The sequence below is a fragment of the Drosophila grimshawi genome, unplaced genomic scaffold (genome assembly GCF_018153295.1).
Source record: "Drosophila grimshawi isolate 15287-2541.00 unplaced genomic scaffold, ASM1815329v1 contig_1369, whole genome shotgun sequence".
In the NCBI taxonomy this organism is placed as follows: Eukaryota; Metazoa; Arthropoda; class Insecta; order Diptera; family Drosophilidae; genus Drosophila; species Drosophila grimshawi.
The window spans coordinates 7,194,080-7,216,735 of record NW_025062891.1 but is presented as its reverse complement, the minus strand read 5'-3'; the positions used below and the strand labels follow the sequence as shown (position 1 = coordinate 7,216,735).

At 43.0% G+C, this 22,656-nt stretch overlaps 1 protein-coding gene across 3 annotated transcripts in view; it reads right to left on the bottom strand.

Moving 5' to 3' along the window:
- Window positions 1-22,656, bottom strand: part of LOC6560786 (filamin-A) — a 29,247-nt gene that overhangs the window by 2,808 nt on the left and 3,783 nt on the right. The window contains exons 2-14 of one of the 3 annotated variants that reach the window (XM_032734496.1): window positions 21,073-21,427; window positions 17,908-18,558; window positions 16,506-16,811; window positions 15,693-16,429; window positions 15,345-15,615; window positions 14,810-15,160; window positions 14,478-14,675; window positions 13,490-13,938; window positions 12,987-13,426; window positions 5,860-6,871; window positions 5,199-5,419; window positions 2,693-2,841; window positions 71-2,159 (exon numbers count right to left, since the gene is read on the bottom strand). In XM_032734496.1, coding sequence (XP_032590387.1) covers window positions 71-2,159; window positions 2,693-2,841; window positions 5,199-5,419; window positions 5,860-6,871; window positions 12,987-13,426; window positions 13,490-13,938; window positions 14,478-14,675; window positions 14,810-15,160; window positions 15,345-15,615; window positions 15,693-16,429; window positions 16,506-16,811; window positions 17,908-18,558; window positions 21,073-21,309 — 7,111 coding nt within the window. In that variant the 5' untranslated portion in view covers window positions 21,310-21,427. Of the gene's footprint in view, window positions 1-70; window positions 2,160-2,692; window positions 2,842-3,976; window positions 4,051-5,198; window positions 5,420-5,859; window positions 6,872-12,986; window positions 13,427-13,489; window positions 13,939-14,477; window positions 14,676-14,809; window positions 15,161-15,344; window positions 15,616-15,692; window positions 16,430-16,505; window positions 16,812-17,907; window positions 18,559-21,072; window positions 21,428-22,656 lie in introns of those variants that run through there. The other 2 variants (XM_032734497.2, XM_001987725.2) reach the window with 2 other exon arrangements.

The window sequence follows — 22,656 nt, the reverse complement described above, 5'->3', positions numbered from 1 at the left end:
GAATTGGAAAATATGAAATGCTTTCTTTTGCTTCACATGTCATTAATTAATTATTAATATTTGCACTTACCGATAACACATTGTCCTGGCTTGTTGATGCTAAACTCCGCCTGCAGGTGCCCATTCTTGGTCTGATAGCAGCGCACGGGAAGCGCCTGTCCCCCGGGTCCGGAAACGACTACGTCAAACTCCCTCGCTGGCCGCTTGACGGTGTCGATGGCAAAAGAGGTCGTCTTGCCCACGCGTGCCTGATACAGCCCCAAGCCACTGACGCTGATCTCTTTACCGGCACTGGCGGGCAGCACATTGATCTCGAGCGGTTTCAGCGATATGGGCACATCATTGAATAGTATGCTTATCTTGTGTGGTGCAACGCGTGTCGGCTGATAGACAATTTCATAGACACCGGATTTGCTGGGTCCGCGAATGGTATGCGGCACTTCGGTGACTCCGCAACGCACCAGCGCCGACAGATCACCCTGTCCGGCTTCGTTGAGCGAGATGCTGATGCTGGCCGGTCGATGGCACAAGGCCTCGCCCACCTCGGTGATCTTGACCAGCATGGGATCGAAAGCGCACAGTGTGCGTGTCCCAATATGCTGTCTTGTCTCGCGATCAATAAAACGCAGCGTATAATTTCCAGTCACGTGAGTGCGGAACTCCGCTGTCTGTCTGTTAATCGTGTACGGAACAGACTTTTGATCCGGACCGAGTATCTCCACGATCTGATCATCAGCTGGAAAATCAATGGCTGCCAAGCTGCCAATTTGAATGTGCTGTGTGTGCTGTTGAATGTCCACACGGAACGGACTACCATCTACAGCAACCTCATTGAACGTTATATTCACATAATGGGGCTCCGTACTCTGAGGCACAAAGGTCACATCGTAGAGGCCACGAGCACAGGCCACCACCTCCGCCTTAACAGTGCTGCTGTCCGTGGAGACGACCAACTCGAGGGTACCCTCACCAGCACCCGCTGCATCTACACTAAACGTAACAGGCACACCAAGCGTGGCGGGTCCATATTGCTGCTCCAATCCACTAATGCTAACGCGAGAGACATCAAACACATTGCAACTAAAGGGTGAACCATTGATGTGCTGATCGTTGGCCAGCACGGTGATCAGATGACGACCCACTGTGCTGGGACGGAAGGAGGCGCTATAGCTTCCGCCGTCGTGCTGGCTCAGCTGACAGTGCTCGTTGTCGCCGGAGGGCGATGTGACAAATATCTGCGGCTCAATACCATCGAAGCCCTCCAGCTCGAAGGTATTGTCCAGCTTAACGGCTGCCTGCTTCAGGCACTCGCCCATGGCCAGGGCACGTGGCAATCCCAACGAGCTGGCGGCAGCAGCTGCAATGTGGCAACTGAAAGGTGATCCGGGCACTGGGTGTCCATTGAAGCGCACCGAGAGCGAGTGAGCAGCCGCCTCGGTGGGTTTGAAGTTCACTTTGAAGCGGGCATTGCCCTCGGATTGGACAAAATTAGGCACATTTTTGCCATTGACGGCGACAATGATCTCCAGATTGCCGGCACCCGCCTGGGAGGCATTGATGCCGAAGCTGACGCTTTTATTGACCACGCCCGGTCGTATGTCCGTCACAATCACCTTCTCCGCAGAGTAGGCCTTCAGCAGGAAGGGACTTCCCTCCACGTGGCCACCACCAGGAAGACGCACCTCCACCGAATGATCACCCACTTCCATGGGCTCAAACTTAATATTGTAGCCCAGCGTGGAGCCGAGTGCATCGATTTTCACTGGCACACTGCGTCTGGCCGGACCGAGCACCTCAACAGATGGCTTTGTGTCCGATTCCACAATGAACTCAAAGAGGCGACCCACGCTAACCTTGTCCATTGTCTCTGGAGACTGTATGCGAGCAGCAGCCGCAACCCGGCACGTGAATGGTGAGCCAGGCACATCCTGGCTATTAAAACGCAACTCCACCGTGTGACTCTCCGCCTCGCGAGGTGTGAAACTAATGGCATACGTGTGTTGACCCTGAGCCTGTGCCGACGTTGGCACTCGACCGCCATTCACCGTCACTTCCAAATTGCCGGGACCTGCTTGGGAAGTCTCCACCAGGAAAGTGACGGGCTTGCCCACCGTTCCGCTGCTTACATTCTTCACCTTGATGGCGCTAACATCATAGACCTAAATATATGAATAAGATATTAGTTGATTGAGGGCTAAAGATTGGTGAATTATAAAAGAGATTTATATGAATATTTCCTATTTGTCGGCTTAGCCATGCGTTGAGATGTAGGAGCTGGCTATGCCCATGCTATGACCCATAAAAGTTCGTAAGCTTTCTACCCACTTAAAACTTTCTACCAATCCAAAACAAAACCAATTTCTGGAAATCGGAGCATCTCCTTCAGGTATGTTAGATCAACGAAGGTTAACAAAATATCGTTTGGAAATTGGTTTAAATTTACCCAAAAAAAATTTTCAATTTTGACTTGATATTTTCATATCCCTTAAAGTCTAGACACAATATATACTTTATCATCGAATTTCATTGAATTGAATTTTTTTTAATTCTAAAATACTAGATTTTTTTTAATACTATCGACTAAAAATAAAATAATATTTATCTAAAAAAATCTTAAATTTCTTAAGTAAAAAAAGGGAGTTTTGACAGATAACATATTTAAGTTTCAGACATTTCCGGGAAGTGAACTTACCTTGGCCGCATAAGGGCTGCCGGCTGTTGGCAAACCGTTTACAGTTACATTGACCCGATGCTCGCCGACGACGCGGGGTACAAATTCCGCCTTGAAGACGCCCTCAGCGGACTGATGGACCTGGGCGGGCACTGATTGGCCAGCGGGACCTGAAGTGCCCCCAATTTGCATAGTGCACATTTTGCATTTTATGTATATATATTTTTAGTTTAGTATTATTTAGTTTTTAAGTTTTTTTTTTTTTTTTTTTTTTGTATTATTATTATGTTTTTCGATTGCGACGCGGCCGGAAACGAGTTTTAAAATGGTTTCATTTGATTGTTTTGTTGAAATTCACATATATTTAAGCATGTTTTTATTTTTGGTCGTTGTATTTGGTTGTGTGTAGTGTGGTTAGTGATTTGTTTATGGTGATTTGTTCACGCGCAAGTTGTAAAAAATTTGGAAAAATGTTGACTTTGATTAGTAACGGCATTAAGTTGAATTTTTGTGTAGTACAAAACTTAATATGAACAATGCCAACGGGAGATGTTAGTGGGGTGTCTGGTTTAGTGTTGTAATATTGTAACTTGCAGTGGGATTAGTCAAGTCTTTAAGTTTGTATTTGTTTGTACCGAGAACGTGCCAGAAACGGTTAGTAAACTGAGAAGTTGCATGTGCTGCTCTTCTATTGAAATAGAGAGAGAGACAGAGCAGCTAGCAGATTATTATTGTTATATATAGTCCCTGTAGTTATATACTATAATGAGAGAGAGAGAGAGTTTATGTACATGCTGAAAATCTGTCTGCCTGGGTATAAACAATACCAATACACATCATCCTATATGCATATATAATGTTTGTACAACATTTGTGTTTGTTTTTTATTATTATTATTATTGCTTTTGCTTTTGCTTCTGCCTGTTACACAATTCGAGGCGACATTAATCAAAATCGATTGAACAAATTAGTAAACAATTGCCCCTGAGTGGGCAAGGACATTATTAGTATATAAAAACGAGTACTTTATGCTTAGTGTAGTTGTTGTGGGTGCTGATTTTGCTTGTTGTTGTTGCTGTTGTTGTTTCACTCGTGGCTGATACAGTAGTACTTCATTTGGTGGACACGCTGTTTGGTTATTATTTTTTTTTCAATATCAACGGACTGTTAGGCGAAATATACATATAGAGTAGGTATATAAAAAGAGCTAGTATATACACATATATAGCAATAGAGATAGAGACAGAAAGCACTCATATATAGTGTTATTTATAGGCACGTATATACATATATATATATATACATATGTATATATATATATATAGATAGTTAAGTATATGCATATTTATATAAAGTCTAGTACAAAAGATTTCGCCGTCCTGAAATATAATACAGATATAAAAGTGAGCAAATTATTATAATTAAAGGGCGTAAGATTACAAAACATAAAACACGCAACTATATACGAGCATACATACATAGATAACAAAAACCACATACATACATACATTGTATATACAAACGATTAAAAAGTAATTACTATATCGCAATGTGTTGCAATTTCTACAGTGGATTCGATTACTCAACATTCTAAAGTCTGTACAAACACACAATACACTCGTACACACATACACACATACATACACATACATGCCTACACATTTGCGGTCATGACATAATCCAGCTATTGAAACAAGCCGGCTGCCATCTGGAAAGCTTAAGCCCAGATGCTAATGCGTCAAAATGTAACCAAACCAATTGCCCAAAATGATAAATATAACGCATAATTACATATACTAAATGAGCACCACATTAAAACATACACACACACACACACACACACACATTGGCACTGGGCTGAGAGGTTTGGGGTCGCCACACAAGTTCAGCCTGGGGCGACAAGCTACTGTCAAGAGTTGCCTGCGTGTGAAACAGACGGATCAACTTTACAGAGGGAGAGAGAGAGAGTGCTATGTAAAGCAGTTACAGTTGAAAGGGTTGTGGGAGATGGTGGTGGTGTGGGGCAGAGTGGTGCAGGCATGCTTGAGAGTTTCAACAACAATTTCCGTATATTGTGTTGAAAAGTGTGAAAATGTGTGTGGGAAATAAGTCGGTGTATGTTTTTTTTGTCAAGTACTGTGCCGATGCGGATACGGATAACAGATAAAACTAGTCTAAAGATACAATCAGATGTGCAAAGCGATATATATACCTGTGTGTGAGTGTGTGTGTGTGTAAACTGATGCCAATATCAAATACTCGCACGTACACATACACGCACACACACACAGACTTAACATTTAAGAAAACGAGCAATTAATTTACAATTACGAATAACTTGAACCCAAATTCAAATGCAAAATGCAATTCAAACCACACACAAACAAGATGAATGCGAATAGCGATAAGGGAGAGATAGAGACTCTATCTGTTACTCTATGTTAGTGTGAGCGCGACTGAGAGACAGAGTGAGAGAGAAAGCGCGTTTTGGGGCCAGTTAACTGTGTTTTGGCCCAAAACTACATACCTTCCACGTTGACCTCAATGTCTTCCAAACGGCCGCCATTGTGATTGATAACAAAAGAATTGGTCTGATGCACCGGCCCGGGTCCACCAAGGGACACCTGCGGCCCTGCCACGCCCCCACTAATGCTGACTGTGATCGGGCAGCCGGGCACGGGCATTTTATTAAATGACACATTAATTGTGTGCTCGCACGACTCCGTCGGCACAAACGATACGGAGAATCTGTAAAGACAACAAATAGTAAGAGAGTGTGAGTCAGAGCTGCTGGCAGTTGAGTAAAACACATTGCTGGCCATATAATTATTGACAGTTTAAGATTATTTGACAGCTCAAAATTAGTATTTTGAATACTTATCTATCAAGTATGCTGACGATTTCACAGGCAATTTTAATTTAAATTTGCTTAGGAATCGATTATGCTATACGCAAGAAAAAATATTAAGCAAATATTAATATAAAATATTTTCTTCATTTGGAACAAGTTGCGTTATGTGTTGACGAAGTGTGTTAAAAGTTATTCAAGGTAAGGTTTAATTATTATCTACATCTTCAAAGAAAGTTGACTAAACAGATACCAAATACACAAACAAAATATATAACTTTAAGACTTTAAAATGAAAGTGTCCCTAATTATATGGTCTTTACTAATTATATACATTTACCTTGCACTGCCCTGGGGATGCACCTGCGTGGGTATATTCTGACCCTTTGCCGATATGGTTATCTCTAGATTGCCCTCGCCGGCATCGCCCGCATCCACCGTGAACTGCACGGGGCGACCCATTGTGCCACGGGAGACGCTGCCAACGACCACTTTGCTGGCATCGTACGATTTGGCCATAAATGGTGTGCCCTGCACCGCAAAGCCATTGTACTCCACGTTGATGGAGTGACTGCCAACGTTGCTGGGCGTAAACTCGGCCGTGAAGCCGGCATGGATGTCGCCAGTGACGCGGACGGGCAGTTCGCCTTGGGGACCACGGACGCTGACCGCCAGTTCGGCGGCACCACCACCGCTCACCGTGATGTGAAAGGAGGAGGGCCGGTTGACGGGTATCAGCTCCAGATTGGTTAGGTTGAGCAGGACGCGCGAGGTGTCCGCCACGGCGCAGACGAAGGGACAGCCGCGAACCGTTTCGCCATTAAATTTGATGTCAATCAAATGGGATTTGGCCTGCTCGGGTGTGAAGGAGACGAGACAGCGGCCGCCGCCAACGACCTGGACATGATTGGGCACCTCGCCCTCATTGATGGATATCTCCAGCTGTCCCTCACCCGCTGCACTGGCGTCCACACGAAACTGGCAGGGTTGACCAACAACGCCGCCGTTTACCTCGGTCACTTGGATCAGGCTGGCATCATAAACCTTTGCTATCAAAGGACCGCCAGCGATCTTTGTGCCATTGATGGACGCATCAATGATGTGCGTGCCCACTTCGGTGGGCACGAACTCAATGCGTGCAGCACCATTTGCCGCCTCATGGGTGACTCTGGCATTCAGCTTTGACTTGTTGGGTGTCAAAACCGTTGCCACGCACTCGCCTTTACTCAGGCTTTGTCCAGGAGGCGGCAGTATCTCAAAAACCGCCGGTGTATTGGCGGGTACGAGGCGTGTGGATTCGCCCAGAGCGGTTAGTCCGGGTGACGACATGATCTCAGCGTGCCACGGTGAACCTGCAACCGACAAACAAATAAGAATAAAAAAAAACCGTTAGTCAAGAGCAATAAGATACGATATGATAATGCGTTATTCGAGCTACCCTTTACCCGCTGGCCAGGTTATCTGACCCACAAAGCGAGCTGACCGAGTGCCTGCAATTGAGCCGCTGCCAGCGTTGCCAAGACAAGAAACCCCATTTGCAGTCAGCAGTTGCCAGTAGCCGCGAGGGTTGATTGAACCTTTAGGCATATCTTAAGTAAGCTTAACTAAAACTCTTTGATGGAGCTTATATTTGCAGTTAGAATCAATTGCAATTTATCAAAACTATTTCATATTATAATTGATTCTGGAAACGTTTGATAGATTTAGCTCGTACTAAGACTATTATAATTAAACATAGTAATTAACTAACAATCCTTGTTGTTTATATGCATGAAAATCATAAGCTAGTCGGTCTCGGTAGAAACGTTAGATAGGAAGTGAGTTTGTTGAATTGGATATTTAAGAAATACAAGTGAAGTTCCGGTTGTAGAAGCACATCACATGCACACATCATTTATTTTTTTATTGTTAAAATTGGAATAATTAAAATAATAAAAATGAATAATAAATATCATGTCGATGATAGGAAGGCAAGGAGATATATTATATATATTTATATATGTGTGCAAAAGAATATAATTATATTCCATGAGCCGTTATGTTATCTTAAATTCAGTGCATCTTATGAGCAACCCTCGCTAAACCAGTCACGATAAGATTTCTATTTGGGTTTCGCATTGTTTTCCGCTGTCTCTCATTATAATTGTCGCAATTGCTACGGCAAACGCAATTTGTGCCGCCTCGTTGCCAGTTGGATGAGTGTGGGTTACAAGTGCGTATCTTGAGCTGCCTATTTGTATCTGCATCTGTATCTGAAGCCGAACAATTGTATCTATAGCAATTATAGTCGTTGTTGCTGCAACCGTATCTGCATTTGTGGCACTCGAAGTAGGCACGACTAGTTGTTGCAAATACTTAGACAATCAACATATTATAGCACATTAATTGGCCAAAGTTAGTTAAACTGGCAATAGTTGTTGGTATTTTCTATGCTCTTCGAACGAGGCTGAGATAGGCGGCTGGCAACAAGCGAATTGAACTTGCAATTGGCAATTACGAGCAGCTCGTTAAATGTTTGCTTATCTGCTTGTTTTTTTCTTTTATTGATTTGCACGATTGTTGCTGCTGGGTTGTTGCAGCTTGGCGCAAAAATTTACTTTTGTTTGCAACTTTCCACACATTTCTCTTTCATATTTTTTTGTTTGTTGGCTGCTGCACTTTTCCTTTTAGCGCTAGTTTCGGTTGCAACAGTAGCTGATACTGCAGCTGCCGCTGGTGCTGCCACTTTTTATGGCTTTCCATGAAAACAGCTACAGCAGGCATCGCCATTACCGTCCCGTCGCCTCAGTTCACTGGAAAATCAAACTGTTGCGCTCTTGCTCTAAACACGATTTGAGTTGGCACTTTTTTTTTTTTTGCCTTGCGAAAATCATTGAACGTAACATGGTCAAAAACCTTTTTTTTAATGCTAGTCTCGCCATGGAAAACTTCTTCTGCAAAATTGAAACTGAAAACCTAAACACTCAACCCGGCAAAAAAGAAAAAAAAAAAACTATTGCCACAGCCAACTACCAATAGATCAAATTTGAATGATGTTCTTTCAGTTTGTTGGCACATTTTGTACCTGCAGACCATATAACTGTGTGCTAACAACAGTTGGAGCCAGTCATCGCATAGACCTCGCCAGCATTAAGTAAAAGTTTCCCATGCTCATTAATAAAAGTCTGTGGTGTCATTGCCACATTCCACGGGCCGCAGATAAGAGCCTGCAGCTTGAACTCTAACTCTAACTCTAACTCCAACTCGAATTCAAACTCGAATTCGAACTCTGGTTGCGTATGCGAATAACGGTTGTAGTTTTAGTTGCTGTTTAGTCTTTCTTGACTACCTCTGCAGGGTATTATTAGTCGAATATGTCGTTTGTTAGGCTAAAGCTTCATAAAACTATTCTAATCATTTTTATTTCAATTGCATTCCATTTCACATATTGGTTTGGCTTATGAATGACTTTAACCTGAATCTAAAGCCACGTATTATTAATAAATACATTTTTGGATAATTTTATAGTTTATGTGATGACCTATTTTTGTTAACTATTTAGCACATATATAAAAAATTGAATAGCATCTTGTCAAATAATATGTTAAAAGCATTTTAAATCAAATATGTATAGTTGAGGTTTAACAGAGCAGTTTAAGTAAATGTCATATAAAAACATGCGTAACTAGTTTATATATGAAATAAGATTATATTAGCTTATTCGACTGAGGTGACTTTAAAAATTGGCCAACTAAAAAACACAGATATCTTCATCCAATTTCTTAGCTTCTCATAAATGCTGGAACTGTATTTGGTCAACTTCTTGTTTTAAACAAGTCAATTCCTGCTACTTCTTTTAAGATTGAATTAATCTGCGCTTTATTTGATCCACACAAGAAGAGTATTCAGTATTCAGTATGGCTAGCTGTTGTTGGCCAGTCTTGTCGGCCAGGCTTTGTTAATCGCCGAGCTTGCTGTTGCTGGTAGCGACCAAGTTTTCCGGCATGCGGCCAAGAGAACAAGTGCAGTTAAAACTAGATGGCTGAATGCTGTTATTCAATATGCATATGAATAAGTGTGTGTGAATGTATGTGTGTGTGTGTGTGTGTGTGATTGTGTGTATGTGTGCGTATATGAAATCGGTTACGTGACTGTGGCATGAAAACCGTTAGATGGCCAGCAGCTGTCGCACCAGCAGCAAAGTTAGAATGTCTGACAGCGACCGTTACTACTAAGTTAAACTATCTATGTATCTATGTATCTAAGAATTTATTTTGGCTATTCGATTTGTTGGAGTGGAAATTTACGTTTTGCGGTGACTGTTTGTTGCTGCTGATGATGCGTTGTAGCGTTGGCAGCGAGGCTTTTGTTGTTTCTGTAACGGTTTCTGTTGTGGTTGGGCAGTGCAAGATGTTTAGCTGGAAACGCGTGATTGGACCCTATTCTTTTGTATATCAATTCACAATTGTGCTGAAGAAGCGGGCGGCACGTCTGAACTTGAACCACTTCAAAACTCAAGTTGTAAAACGCGCTGCGATTATGTCAGCGACTTGTTATACGCCTTATTTATTTATTTATTTGTATATTTAAAACTTGTGTATTATATATTATGTTGTGTTTTATTAAATGCTGCACTGCAAATTTCAACAAAACAATTTAACAATAAAGACCGAAAACATGTTTATTTTCTTATTATCTTTCGCATTATTTATCATTTCGCCGAGCACTGCACAAAAATGTTGTTCAACAGAAATCACGATTCGAGCACGTTTTTATCGCGTTTTTCAACATTTTCCGCGGCCGTCGCGAAACAATTTGTAATTTATTATTGGTTGTAATTGCGTATTTCGGTATTTATTTTAATGTTGAGCGTCGTTTAAAAACCAGTTGCCTCAGCCGCTCTCTGTGCGACTATCAAAAATTTCACTTTGAGTGTGCCTCATAAAATCACAAAAAATATACATACAAATAGAGAGTGGTAGAAAGAGGAAGTGCAGGGGGGAGCTCTGTGAAATTGGGCATGTATGCCAATATGTTGGACAGCGGAAATGGCCATAAGTGGCAGAGGTAAAAGCTCAATTCAGCTCAGCTCAGCTCGCCGATCGTCACTGTTTACAGTTTAAAGTTGGCCAAAGAAAGAGGTGTGGCTACAACTCACTCATTATGCGAGAAGCAGAAAAAAATCATGAAAAAACGAAACGCAACGCAACGCAACGAAAACGAAATGTCCGCTCAAATATTTGTGTTGTGTCAAGTCAGTGGGAAAGTAAGTGGCAGAGAGACAAGCAAAAGAAATTGCAATCTGCTGTGGCTGGGGCTCGATCTCTCGCATACCTGTGGCACGCCCTTCAATACGTGGTATGTACGTCTACCTGAACATGCAGCAGCAGCAGCAGCAGCAGCAACAATAACTACAGACTGACAACCTATCCCAACGGGTTTTGGGCTGCAGCCGCACTAAGTGGAATGGCAAGCAGTATGCGACGTATCTGTTGGATCTGTTGTACTATGTGGCTTTGTCATGAGGCGGCGTGCAACTTCCTTCTGCAACGGCCAACAAAGGCATGCAACAAGTGCGCCTTGAACAATTTATATATTATATAAAGCAGCTACAACGATAACAACAACGACAACGACAGCAGATTGAAAATTGCAAAGCAAACGGCGAGCAAATCCAAATAAAAATGCACGCCACTTCCCGCTGCTGCTGCTGCAACGTGCGCGTTGCAAGTATACATATATATATATGTGTGTGTGTGTGTGCTTGTATCTATGAGCTTTGGCTTGAACTCGCTCGCTTGTCGCTCGATTATGTGAGGGGCCTTTAACTTGGCCAATAAATGAGCCCAATTGCGGCTGTGGCATGCTGCAAGCACGAAACAAAATGGCTGCCACACACACACACACACACACACACACACACACATACTTGATGAACATTGCAAACTGCAAGGCGACAGTTTTTCAGCGATTTGACGTTGATTTTTAGCCGATATTCAACCTTTAAGCCAAACAGCAGCCGCAGCCGCAGCCGCAGCTGTCTTTAGACCCATTGAACATATTGTTCAGCTTAAAAGTTCATTAAACTGGTTTTAGTTGTATTTCAGTTTTTTTTTTTCTGTCATAGCTCGCACCCCACACACGCAACACACACACACACACACACACACAACAAACAGAGACCAAAATGCGATGAGGGCAACTTAGTTTTTTTGAGACGACAACGGGAACGCGACGTCCGCATAGGAAATATTAGCATATTTGCCATAGAAATCTCACGAACAAAAAATGTATTCGATTAGCTTAACATTCCACAGAGAAACTTCTTATTTCTTGCGTTTTTTTTGTTTTTTTTTGGGAATTCTTTTAACCGTTTGACAATGTTTTCGTTTGTTGTGTTTGATTACAAACAATTCTTTTCTTTTACGTTTTGCACAATAACACGGAATCGTTGGCTTTTTTTCTTTTCTTTTCTTTTCTTTTTCTCTCTGTTAAATAATTTTCTTGGCTTTAACCGCTGCGCTCCGCAATGATCGGGACGCCAACGTGTCAGATACGTTCGAAATGCGATCTATGACTGACGGCTGCTGCCAACGCGACTCTGAGCAGCGAGCCCAAAACACATCTAAAACTCGTTCAGCAGGTCGCGCTCAGAGCGTCGCACTGAGCGCAACGGAGCGTAAAAGAGCGCACCGAATGCGGCAGGTGAGCAAAAGTAAGCGCAGCAACAAGTGATCTGATGCGGTACAGGATAGAGGAGAGAGCAAGAGAGAGAGAGAGAGAGAAAGAGAGAGAGAGAGAGAGAGAGAGAGAGGGAGAGAGTGCGAGTGCACACCTGAGGCTCTCTCTACGCGAATTCGCCGCACTGTGGTTTGATGTGTGATTGACAGTTGTGAAATTTTGCTCACTTTCTGATAGCAAGAGTATGTAAGCAGCAATGTTTGTGAATCGATAAATGTATATATAAAAAATAGAATTAAAAAATTTTAATAAATTCCATTTTTACATTCATAAGATCAATTATAATGCTCTAATTTGGTTTCGTATAACACTAATCGAAACTAAGCATTATGAGTTCTCAAAAGATTCTGAATAATAATAAAACAACGAAATAATAATGATCAACCGTTCTAAAAAAAAACTACATTACATCTATTCATAATAAATAAGTAACACATTCATAATTGTTTTAGTGTCGTTAATTATTGAGATATATAGAGACAGTATTAAGCAGTCCGATTCTTTCAAATCATGTTCATTAATCATTTCGGTTGTGAAACTGAGTAAACACTTCAAAATCCGCTTCAATCAGCAAAAATGCCAATCAAGCAAGCATGCCCAATTTGGTTTAGGGTACAAAACTGCTACAAAAGAATGCCGTACCCGATGATCGCGACTTATAAGCTAGCAGCACCCACGCCTGGCACCCCTATTACGTAACACGTGATAATTTCCTGCTTTTGAGCGTAGAATCTATTGTGAACTCACCTGGGACCGTCTCTCCATTGAAAGTGATCTGCACGGTATGTGTTCCATGTTCGTGGGGCGTGAAGCTGGCTATAAATCGTTGGCCACCCAGCGAGCGTACCGACGAAGTGACCCGGCCGCCATTCACAAGTATTTCCAGATTGCCGGAGCCGGCCTTGGAGCCGTCGATCTCAAACTCAACGGGTCGTCCAATCGAACCATTCGGTATATTCTGTACGCGTATGGCTCGAGCACCTGTTGCATTGCTGTCTATGGGACGAAATCGGGAGAGTGAGCTATATCCGTAACCGGTGCCGGAATTATTGTTGGCAATGCTCGGACTATGGCCATTGCTCTCCGTGACGACATGCTCGCTGGACTCCTTAACTGTCTTCGTATACCCGCCAGATCTGTCCGTGTATGTATTATTCGAGTGTGATTTGACGGTAATGGCACTGGGTCTGCAGAACGGAACACCAATTAGTGAAAGATGAGAGTGTTTATCATAGATAGACAGATCCTACATGTAGCGCTCCCCATCGTCGGGGGAGTCCCGTCTATAATCCGACTGATGTTGCTGTTGTTGCTGTTGTTGTTGTTGTTTGTGCAACGCAAACTTGTTGTACTGTGTATTGCGCTGTGTTTCATTGTCCAGATCAGGGCGTGTGTAGTTGAGCTCCGTGTTCAGCTGCGTCTCGGTCATGTTCGCCAGCGATTCGAGCGAATTGTGCGAGAGCATATGCTTCGTCTTATTGATAACATCCCAGCTATCACGACGTGCCGACGCCGGCTTCATTGAGGAAACCCGTACATTCGACGAGTGATCGATGCGCGGCTCCGGGGAACCAATGCGACGCATTCGCTCCGTTGTCCCATACAGGGAAGGACTCGCACGCACATTCGAGTCGGTCACATAGTTTGACGTGGACTTGTACGTCGATGATTTCTCCACGCGTGTCGACTCGAAGCCGTTCTGTAATTGAACAAGAAAGAACAGATTAGTTTTGGGCTGCTCTGTGGAAGTAATACCCTTTAAGAACATAGAATTATAATTAGGATGCTGATAGGTAATTGCTCAACCATAGTTTGAAACGCGTTTTCATTGAAGAACAATCGATTTTCCATACAAGAACTGAGATTTGAACTTTAATAAGAACTATTCGATAATAGTGGATAAATAAATATAAAGAGAGATAGAATAGAATTGGACAAGAAGTGAATTATTAAAATCGCAGTAGTTAAACATTTACATAAAAGTACTCTAAATAATAAAACATTTCTTTAAATATAAATTGTTTTTCTTAATTAAGATTAAGTACTTCATTTGAAAAGTTGCCCAAGATACATATAAAAGTACAGATAAACAGACGTAACTACGATTAATTGTACTGATTATATTACTGATTTAGAGTCAAATATGTGTCCGTTAGTAAGATATTATATACCACTATATATATATAGACTAAGCCATTATCCTATTGGGTAAGTCCTCCGGGACTTGCAATTGTTTACCTTGTTCAAGGTGCTGGTCACCGGACTTCCTATGCGATGGGTGGCTGTGCTGATATAGGCATTGTTTGGTGAATAACGCTGCACCGGGGAGGCGGAGGCGTGACGCGGACTATTGGATATGTTGCGCGTGGAGGTCTCATACTGATTGGATGTCTTGATGGTCAGCGGACTGTGCGAATGCATCTCGCTGGAGCGCGTCTAAAGGAGATTTGGAGATAAAAGATTAAAGATTAGTTCAGTTGCTCAACGCAGCAGCAGCAAGACACATAAGTAAATATAGAGCAATAATTTAAAAGGATTTGCGACAAAAACGAGCAAACAAATTTAGTTACATTCAGTGTGGGACTAGGTATTGGACTGAGCGAGTGCGTCAGCTGCTGGTGCTGCTGATGCCGCTGGTAGCTGGTGCTGCTGCTGCTCTGCGTGTTGCTTGTGGCTGTCAGGTCGCGCTCCTCGCGAGGCGGTGCCAACGTGGGCTTGCTGATGACGCGACGCTGACTATAGAGCTCATTCTCCTTGTCGTAGTAGTAATCGTTCTTGGTCGAGCTGCTGTTCGAGGTCTTGGAGTCGCGACGAGCGCCACCGGTTTCCGTATATAGATCGGCGGAGTTTAGATATTTAACCGTGGGTGAACCGCCAGTTGTTGCTGTTGTCAGGGGAGGTGTGGGGGAGCCGTGGTTCTCCTGTCGAATGCAATTTTGAACGAGTGTCAAGGGGAGTCAAGGGGCGATTGGTTGTGTGTGTGTGTGTGTGTTAGCCAAATATTCAATTTTGATGTGTGTGTGCGTGTGTGCAAAGCATTATCAAGGAGCCCGAGTGCCGCGTGCAATAGATGATGAACTGGAGACGTGCTCCGGTTGAACTTACCTCACTCTCCCGCTTGTAGTACCTGGAGCTGGAGCTGTGATAATCGGTTGTGTCCAGCTTGGGTGAATACTGCGGTGAATAGCTGCTCGTACGCTCTGCCGTATTATGACTGTGCAGATCCCGACGAGAGAGCGATGCATTGCGATAATCATTGTGCCTCGCATTCGTTGTAGAGATGAAGTGCATCGACGGACTCTCCGAGCGATGCTTGCTTTCATGCAACGGACTGCTGCGCGTCTTACCCGAACGTCCCTTGGTGCCCACACGCATGCTACAGGATTAGGATTGTGGAGTGGATTTATTATTAAATCAAAACTATATTCAAAGTCAAAGTCAGACTCCACTTACATAAATGGCGATCCCTTGACATCATAGCCATTGAAGTAGATGTAGACCCGATATTTACCATTCTGGCGCGGCATAAAGGTCACTCGATACTTGTTCTCTACGATCTTCTCGACGGAGCAGACCAGCGAGTGCTTGTCATGGACAATGTCCACATGCAGCTCCCCGTTGACACCGACGCCGCGTGCATCCACCTCGAAGGTGTGGGCACGCAGCGGCATGGCGCCATCGAGCCCATGGACAGAGACGCCGGAGGCATCGAACACGGCACAGGTGAAGGGTCCGCCTTGGATGTGACGTCCCTGGTACGTGATGGCTATCTCCCAGATGCCCGCCTCATCCGGCTTGAATATGGCACTGTGTCCCTCGTCAATCTTCTTCAGCGGGCAATTGTGCGAGATGCCAGTGGGCGACACAGCCGTGACCAGAATATCCTCTGTCTTCGGTGCACCCGTTGCATTCACCAGCACCTCGACCAGGCTGCCCAGGGCGCATGGTGCCATTCCAGGTGGCGCCACCTGCATAAGACGCGGCAGCACACGGAAGAAGTGCCCTCCAAGGCTATCCTCGCCAATTTCGACGACAATCTCGTGCATGCCATAGCGCTCTGGCACGTAGACACCCTCGCCATGCGCATTCAGCCGCACCGGATGCCCGGGTTGACCGGATGGTGGCACCACGTGACAGCGCACCGAGCTCAAGCTGATGTCTCGCGACAACACATCGATGCGGAAATGCGTCTGCGTGTGAAATGGTTATTAAGCATTAATGCGTTTCACTACGGGAACAAGGACTGCTTCCAGGTCAAGCACATACCGGTTCGCCAACACGGCCGGAAGTGCTCTCCAGATAGACGTTAACCGAGTCGGAGAGTGGAGGCCGTGGCGTCACCCACTGCAAATTCGCCGCATACGCCATGATGCCCAGATGCTCCACTTCCGGATTGGCCATATCCTTGGGTGTCAATATGGGCTGCACGCCCAGCTTGGCGCCAGCATCGACAGCCTTGCGTATATTGTTCTCATAGTGGAATGGATCGGTGCTCAACTTATCGGGCGCCGGGGCCGAGCCGCCCAGTCCCTTAATGATTTCGCACAGCACGCGTCCATCGTTCCAGTCGCTCTACGAATACAAGCCAATTAATAAATAAACCAATTACAAATTAATTGCGCAATTGCAATTAAAGGCCGGCAATTGTGCTCGCAGGCAGTGTTGAACAATCCCATTATGTGAGTGCTCATGTTGAAATGACACTTTCTCGCTTAGTACACAATTTTCATGTACTTACAAAATATGTGCATGAAAATTAACAGCACAATTTGCTATTGACATTGACAAAATGAATAATGGAAATGTATTTGTAGCAAGCCAACAAATGCGCAGCGCATAAAAAGTTGTTTGAATGTCATTTAGAAAGCTTTAATGAGTGGGTTTTTATTGTTCATTTATACTTTAGAGCTGCACAGGTACAAGCGACTGCTACTTTCAACTATGACAAAGTGTCACTTTAACATTGGACAGAGTGGGAGTTGGAGAGAGAGCAGATCATTTACCATGTCACAAAACTAAGGACTTTACAATACAAAATTATTAAGAAAGTTAAGTAAAAAATCAGACTGTCAATAATATCCCGAAACTGAAACTATTTTCATCAACAATGCCCCAGTATAAATTAATGCAGAATTTATATTTGAAAGCACATTTTTAAATGTTACCATTTTATCATTACGTATTCATATTTATTTTAGTTGAGTTTTTCTACTAGTTTGCAATAATAGCCCTGGCTGCAGAAACATTTTGCAATGCTTAAAGTAAAACAACATATGTATATCATCTATGCTCTAAAAATACATGAACATAATAGTCAAAATTAACATGAAGATGTGCATGAGCATCAGTACATGAAAATCGCATCGAAAGGCGATATTTAAAAGAAAGTCTGCTTATTTAATTATTAAATTTAAAAATGCCTTAGCATTAAAAACGCGTGTTCAAATCTTAACATTTTATTATTATGTTATATTGTGTATTCATTTGTTTGGTTGGCTTTTTCTATAGTAAGGGCCCCGGCTGCAGAGACCTTTGGCAATGTTAAACATAAAAGATTATAACATCCAAATGCACAAGTTTTAATTGAAATGAACTATGAACATCGCATAGAGAAGCGATATTGAAAAAAAAAATTAACTTAAGTTTTTTTTTTAAATTATAAGCTTACCGTAAAGTTCTTCACTTGGTCCTTGACCTGCGTGTTGACCCAGCGCATTGTGGCATTGTAGCCGGGTCCACCTGGCTTCATGAAGTACGATAGATACGTCATGCCAGAGAGTTCGTCCAACCAGGGCGAGGCCAGATACTCCGGCTCGAGCACCTTGGGCACATTGAATTCGCGTTGCGCCAGATTCATGGCATTGGTGCAGTTGCGCACACTCTGACTAGGATCGAGACTGCGCCAATGCGGAAACAGACCCGGCTGGCAGTAGTCAAGGAGTGCGGCTAGATTAACGCCGCTATTCCAATCCGTGGTCAGATTGGTGATCTTGCAGTCCGGCAAAGCGGCTTGCAGCCAGGCCAACATCAGCTTACGCGGCGGGAACTTGCTGCGTCCAATCTGGTAGCGCACAATCAGGGACCAGATCAGGCCCAGAATTAGTTTCACATTGCCATTGACAATGTCGACATTGCCAATGTTCACCAGTTTAATGTGATCCGCCTCGATGGACTTTAGGGCGGTCGTCGCATTCTCCAGATAATGATGCTGATTCGCCGGCCGACGATTCCAGGATGGCTTCAACGGACGCGTCTGCAAATTCTCGACCAAGGCACACAGACAGGTGCCATCGCAAAAGTCGGTTGCCCAGTCGTGCACCTGTCACAAAGTAAATAGAAATACATTTGTTTATATGTTCGTTGGCCTTGGGTATATTGTTCGAAATTTATTGTAACAATTTGCTCTCTCTCTCTTTGAATGGTCGTTAATTAGCATTGTCTGCTTGAAGCTATGCATGAACCTCTGCCAACTTTCATAATGGCCAACCAACAGTAAAGGTACAACAACAACAGTAACAACAATAATAAGCATACTTATAGAGAAGCCCGCTAGTTATAGCCCACATTGGGCGTGTCGAGAGCTACCTTCATTGGGCTTGCAATATATGTCTTGGTCGGAATGCTGGCAAACACACCCACACTCACACTCACACTCACATGACGAGCCCTGGATCTGCTGTTGGCTTTCTCCGCATGCGTCTTTGCAATTTTAGCATTTGACATAAAGCTTTTTATCTCAGAGCTGTCAGCACAGTCGGCGAGACAATCGCGTGTCTGTTGCTGTTTGTTTTTGGTTCGTGTGTGCTCGTACAAAATATTCTGTGGATGGCCATAAAAATCTCGCACATAGTTGCCAAACAACAAGAGCACCACTTTTCTTCTGACTGCCAGTTGCCAGTTGTTGGTAGGGGTTGTTGGTGGGGTTGTTGGTGGGGTTGTTGGTGGGGTTGTTCTTTTCTTGTTGTTTTCATGTGCGCATAACCTTTAAATTTGCAAGTCTTTTGACTTTTTACGATATATGCGAGAGTGGATGCTATCAGCATGCGCTCATAAATTCCAATTGTCTGCCATGTGAGAAGCTTATCTCGCATATCCTGAAGAAAAATGTGCGCACATATGTTTGTTGGGCAAGCCAATTGTGTTTTGAATTTCTGAAAGTTTCTCCACTCATGTATATTAGATTGTGTTAATCGATAAAAGCTACAACTACTACATGTTGTGATTTACTAGTTAATAATATTGTGCTATCAGATATGTGCGATTAACATTAAATCAACATGAAATGTTGCACAAATATTCCATTTTTTTTTAAACAATATATGTGAGTGACAAAATATACGTGGCTGTTCTGTTTCTAGGCCCCTATCAATTTATTGCAGGTATTACATTTTTAATTTGTTCATTAAAACCAGAGTAAAGCAATTTTTTTTCAAGCATTGACATATTGAACTTAAATTAATTCCCACAGAATTTCATTAATTGCTTGCTTTTTTTAAATATTATGGCATCAATTACCGTCAATAGACGAAAGCATAATTTCTCATTATGTTTTTGGGAATGATTATTGACAATGAATTGCACATGTTAGTGTAACTAAGCAGGGGCATATGGCATATGAAGTTGATTGCGATTTCATTAGCCGTAAATGCGCATTGGCTAGAATATAAAATGCACACTTGAAAGTCTCAATTTGGCATTTTTGACCTAAATATAGCGGTGAGGCTTTTAATTTAGGCTCGCAGCACACAGCTCAAGATCAATTAACGCTGCTTTCGAGCGGTTGACTCGCCAAGCGAACTATGCCCATTTTGGAGGGCTGTGACCTTGCCCCAGCTCCCTAGCTGCTCGGCTCATCATTCATTTTATTTGACTCCACAAATTTATGCATGAAACTTGAAAAATCTGTCGCTGACTTTTGTTTTGTAACTCAAGCGATGCTGATTTTATTGATATTATTGTGAGCTGTGTGGCCTTGGCATTCAAGCGCCCAAATATGGCCAGTTCAGTTGTGTGAGAAACGAAAACCGAAATGGCGACTAATGAAATGCATGCTGCGATTGCTTTTGTATGTCATTTTGTAATTACTGACCGACGAATTTAAAATGTCGCCTTCAAGTGCTGCTACACATTACTCGATTGTAGACTAAATAAGTAACTGCTGCCATTGAAGTCGTCGCACTTGCTATTAAGTTGTGGGCGTTGCGTATACGCCGCGTATGTTCATATGTGTGGGCGACAATGAGTTGAGAGATTTGACTGTACAGGGTGGTATGTGCGTCCATTTAAGGCTGCCTTTTCTGCTTCGCGGAAGAGCTGAAATTAATGCAGCCACCTGTCCAAGCCAAAGTGCTAACTGTATGCAGGCCCTGCTCGAAGCGCTGAGTAATCACGTTTATACACAATCTGTATATGCGTGTAATCGATAGTTCTATTGACTGCCCGACCCATTGACTGAGTAACCAATCATCGCATTGTTGACGGTTCCGCCTGATCGAGCGCCGATTGTTATAAAGGCATAGAATGCCCAACCTCTGTCTATAAAATATATTTCCAGCTAAACTAAATATTTTATCCGTGTGAAGACTAGAGTTATCATATTGAAACTTTCAGGTGGGTACGTGTCAGGTTATTTTATGCATAAGTGTATAAATTGAATTCTCAAAAGAGATAAGAAAAGATTTAAAATAAAATTGAATTTTATGTTTCGCATAGATCGGAGATTTCAATGAATCAAAAATATTTATTTTATTTTTATGCGAGTGCTTCAGAGGGCATCAGATAAAAATAATTTGTAATTTCTATGACTCACATATTTTTCAGAGTGTAGACTCACCTGCATGCCCGTCTCGCGCAAATGCTCGTTGACCCAATTGCGAAATGTGTTCGCCTGGATCTCGACCCAGAGATCCTCATTGCCGCGTATATTCATGCCCTTGGCGGCGGTGCCCTCCGGACTGCGTGCCACCAATCCGGCATGGGTGATCTTTTGTGTCTCGGTGGTGCCATCTGTGTTGTGCTTGAGCAGACCCGCGTGCGTCACCTTGGCGCCCTTGATATCTTTGACGTCCATTGTGGCACCGCTCACTTTTCGTCACTTCACTTCACTTTCGTTGCGTTTGGGCTTGCCTCAGTTTCATGCAGCTGCGGCTCGCAATTGTTTCATTGTTTTTGATTTAGTTTTTTAATGGCTGCGTATAGCAAAAGATAAACAAAAAAATATATTCTATTAAGTTGTTAATTGGCCAACGCGATTCGTTGCGATTTCGATTTCGATTTCCGAACGCACGCGATCGTTGCCCAATGCGAACTGAGTGTTTGCCACTTTGGTGCCACTTGCTTTGAGCCAAAACAAACAGCCAGCCAGTAAGCCAGCCAGTAAGTGCAAAAACAATGACGTCATGCTCGAGCTTAAAGCTCGCTCAAATCACAACAGCAATAACAACAACAGCTATCAAAATGTGGGCATGCGAATCCGAATCCGAATCCGAATCTGGCTATAGAAAAACTGGTTTGCAACGCTCGTTCCAAGCCAAAGCGAAACGAGCCAAAAGGAAAATTGAAAAAAAGAGTCTAAAAACACATAAACACACACAAAAAAAAGAAGAAATAATTCACTTAGTTTGGAATTTCGCCGCAAAAACACAAACTTTGCGAGCTCGGTGCGGTGGGCAGAGTTAAAAAAAAAATAGATAAATAAAAACGCAAAGCAAAAAAAAAGAGATATATATATATATATATATGAAAAAATAGAAATATAATAAAAACGTGTGTGGTTGTTGTTGGAGTAGCGTAGGAAACTGTAAGTCTTTCACAACAGCCACCGCGTCGAGCAAGTTTAGAAGGCCGTCAAGGTTTCTGCTTACAGCCCATAGGCGATATGGACGACCATAGACGACGATGTTTTGTGACGCAAAATGTGGGAGCTAAAACTCTCACATGTAGTTATGCAGACAATTGCAATTCTCTGTGGCCCATTGATCGCATTGTGGACAAAATTTCACTCGCTTTTACCTCTGGCATTTTTGGCCAGCCAAATTGAAAGCTACTTGAAATGCTAATTGCTAATTGGCCACTTGATAAGTCGATTAGTGAACGCTGCCAAATACAAATTGCGGTTGCTTTGGGGTCTTCCCCCACTCAAAGCTGGCCAACATTTGCATTTTGGCAGAAGACGACGAGGCGTCAAAAGTGCAGAAAGCTCTAATTATCGGAAATCCGGTTTACTATATCGTATTTGAACAGTATCACTATGCTAAGTAACTCGCATTCCAATATATCATCATCTGAGGAGCTCACATTTCAAAACACCCAAATTGTTTTATTGTGCATATTGAGAAACAATTTTTTCGTTGAACGTGTTTACTTTATTCCGATGATGACATCACGCATCTTCAATGGAAACGCGACAAGTTGAGCT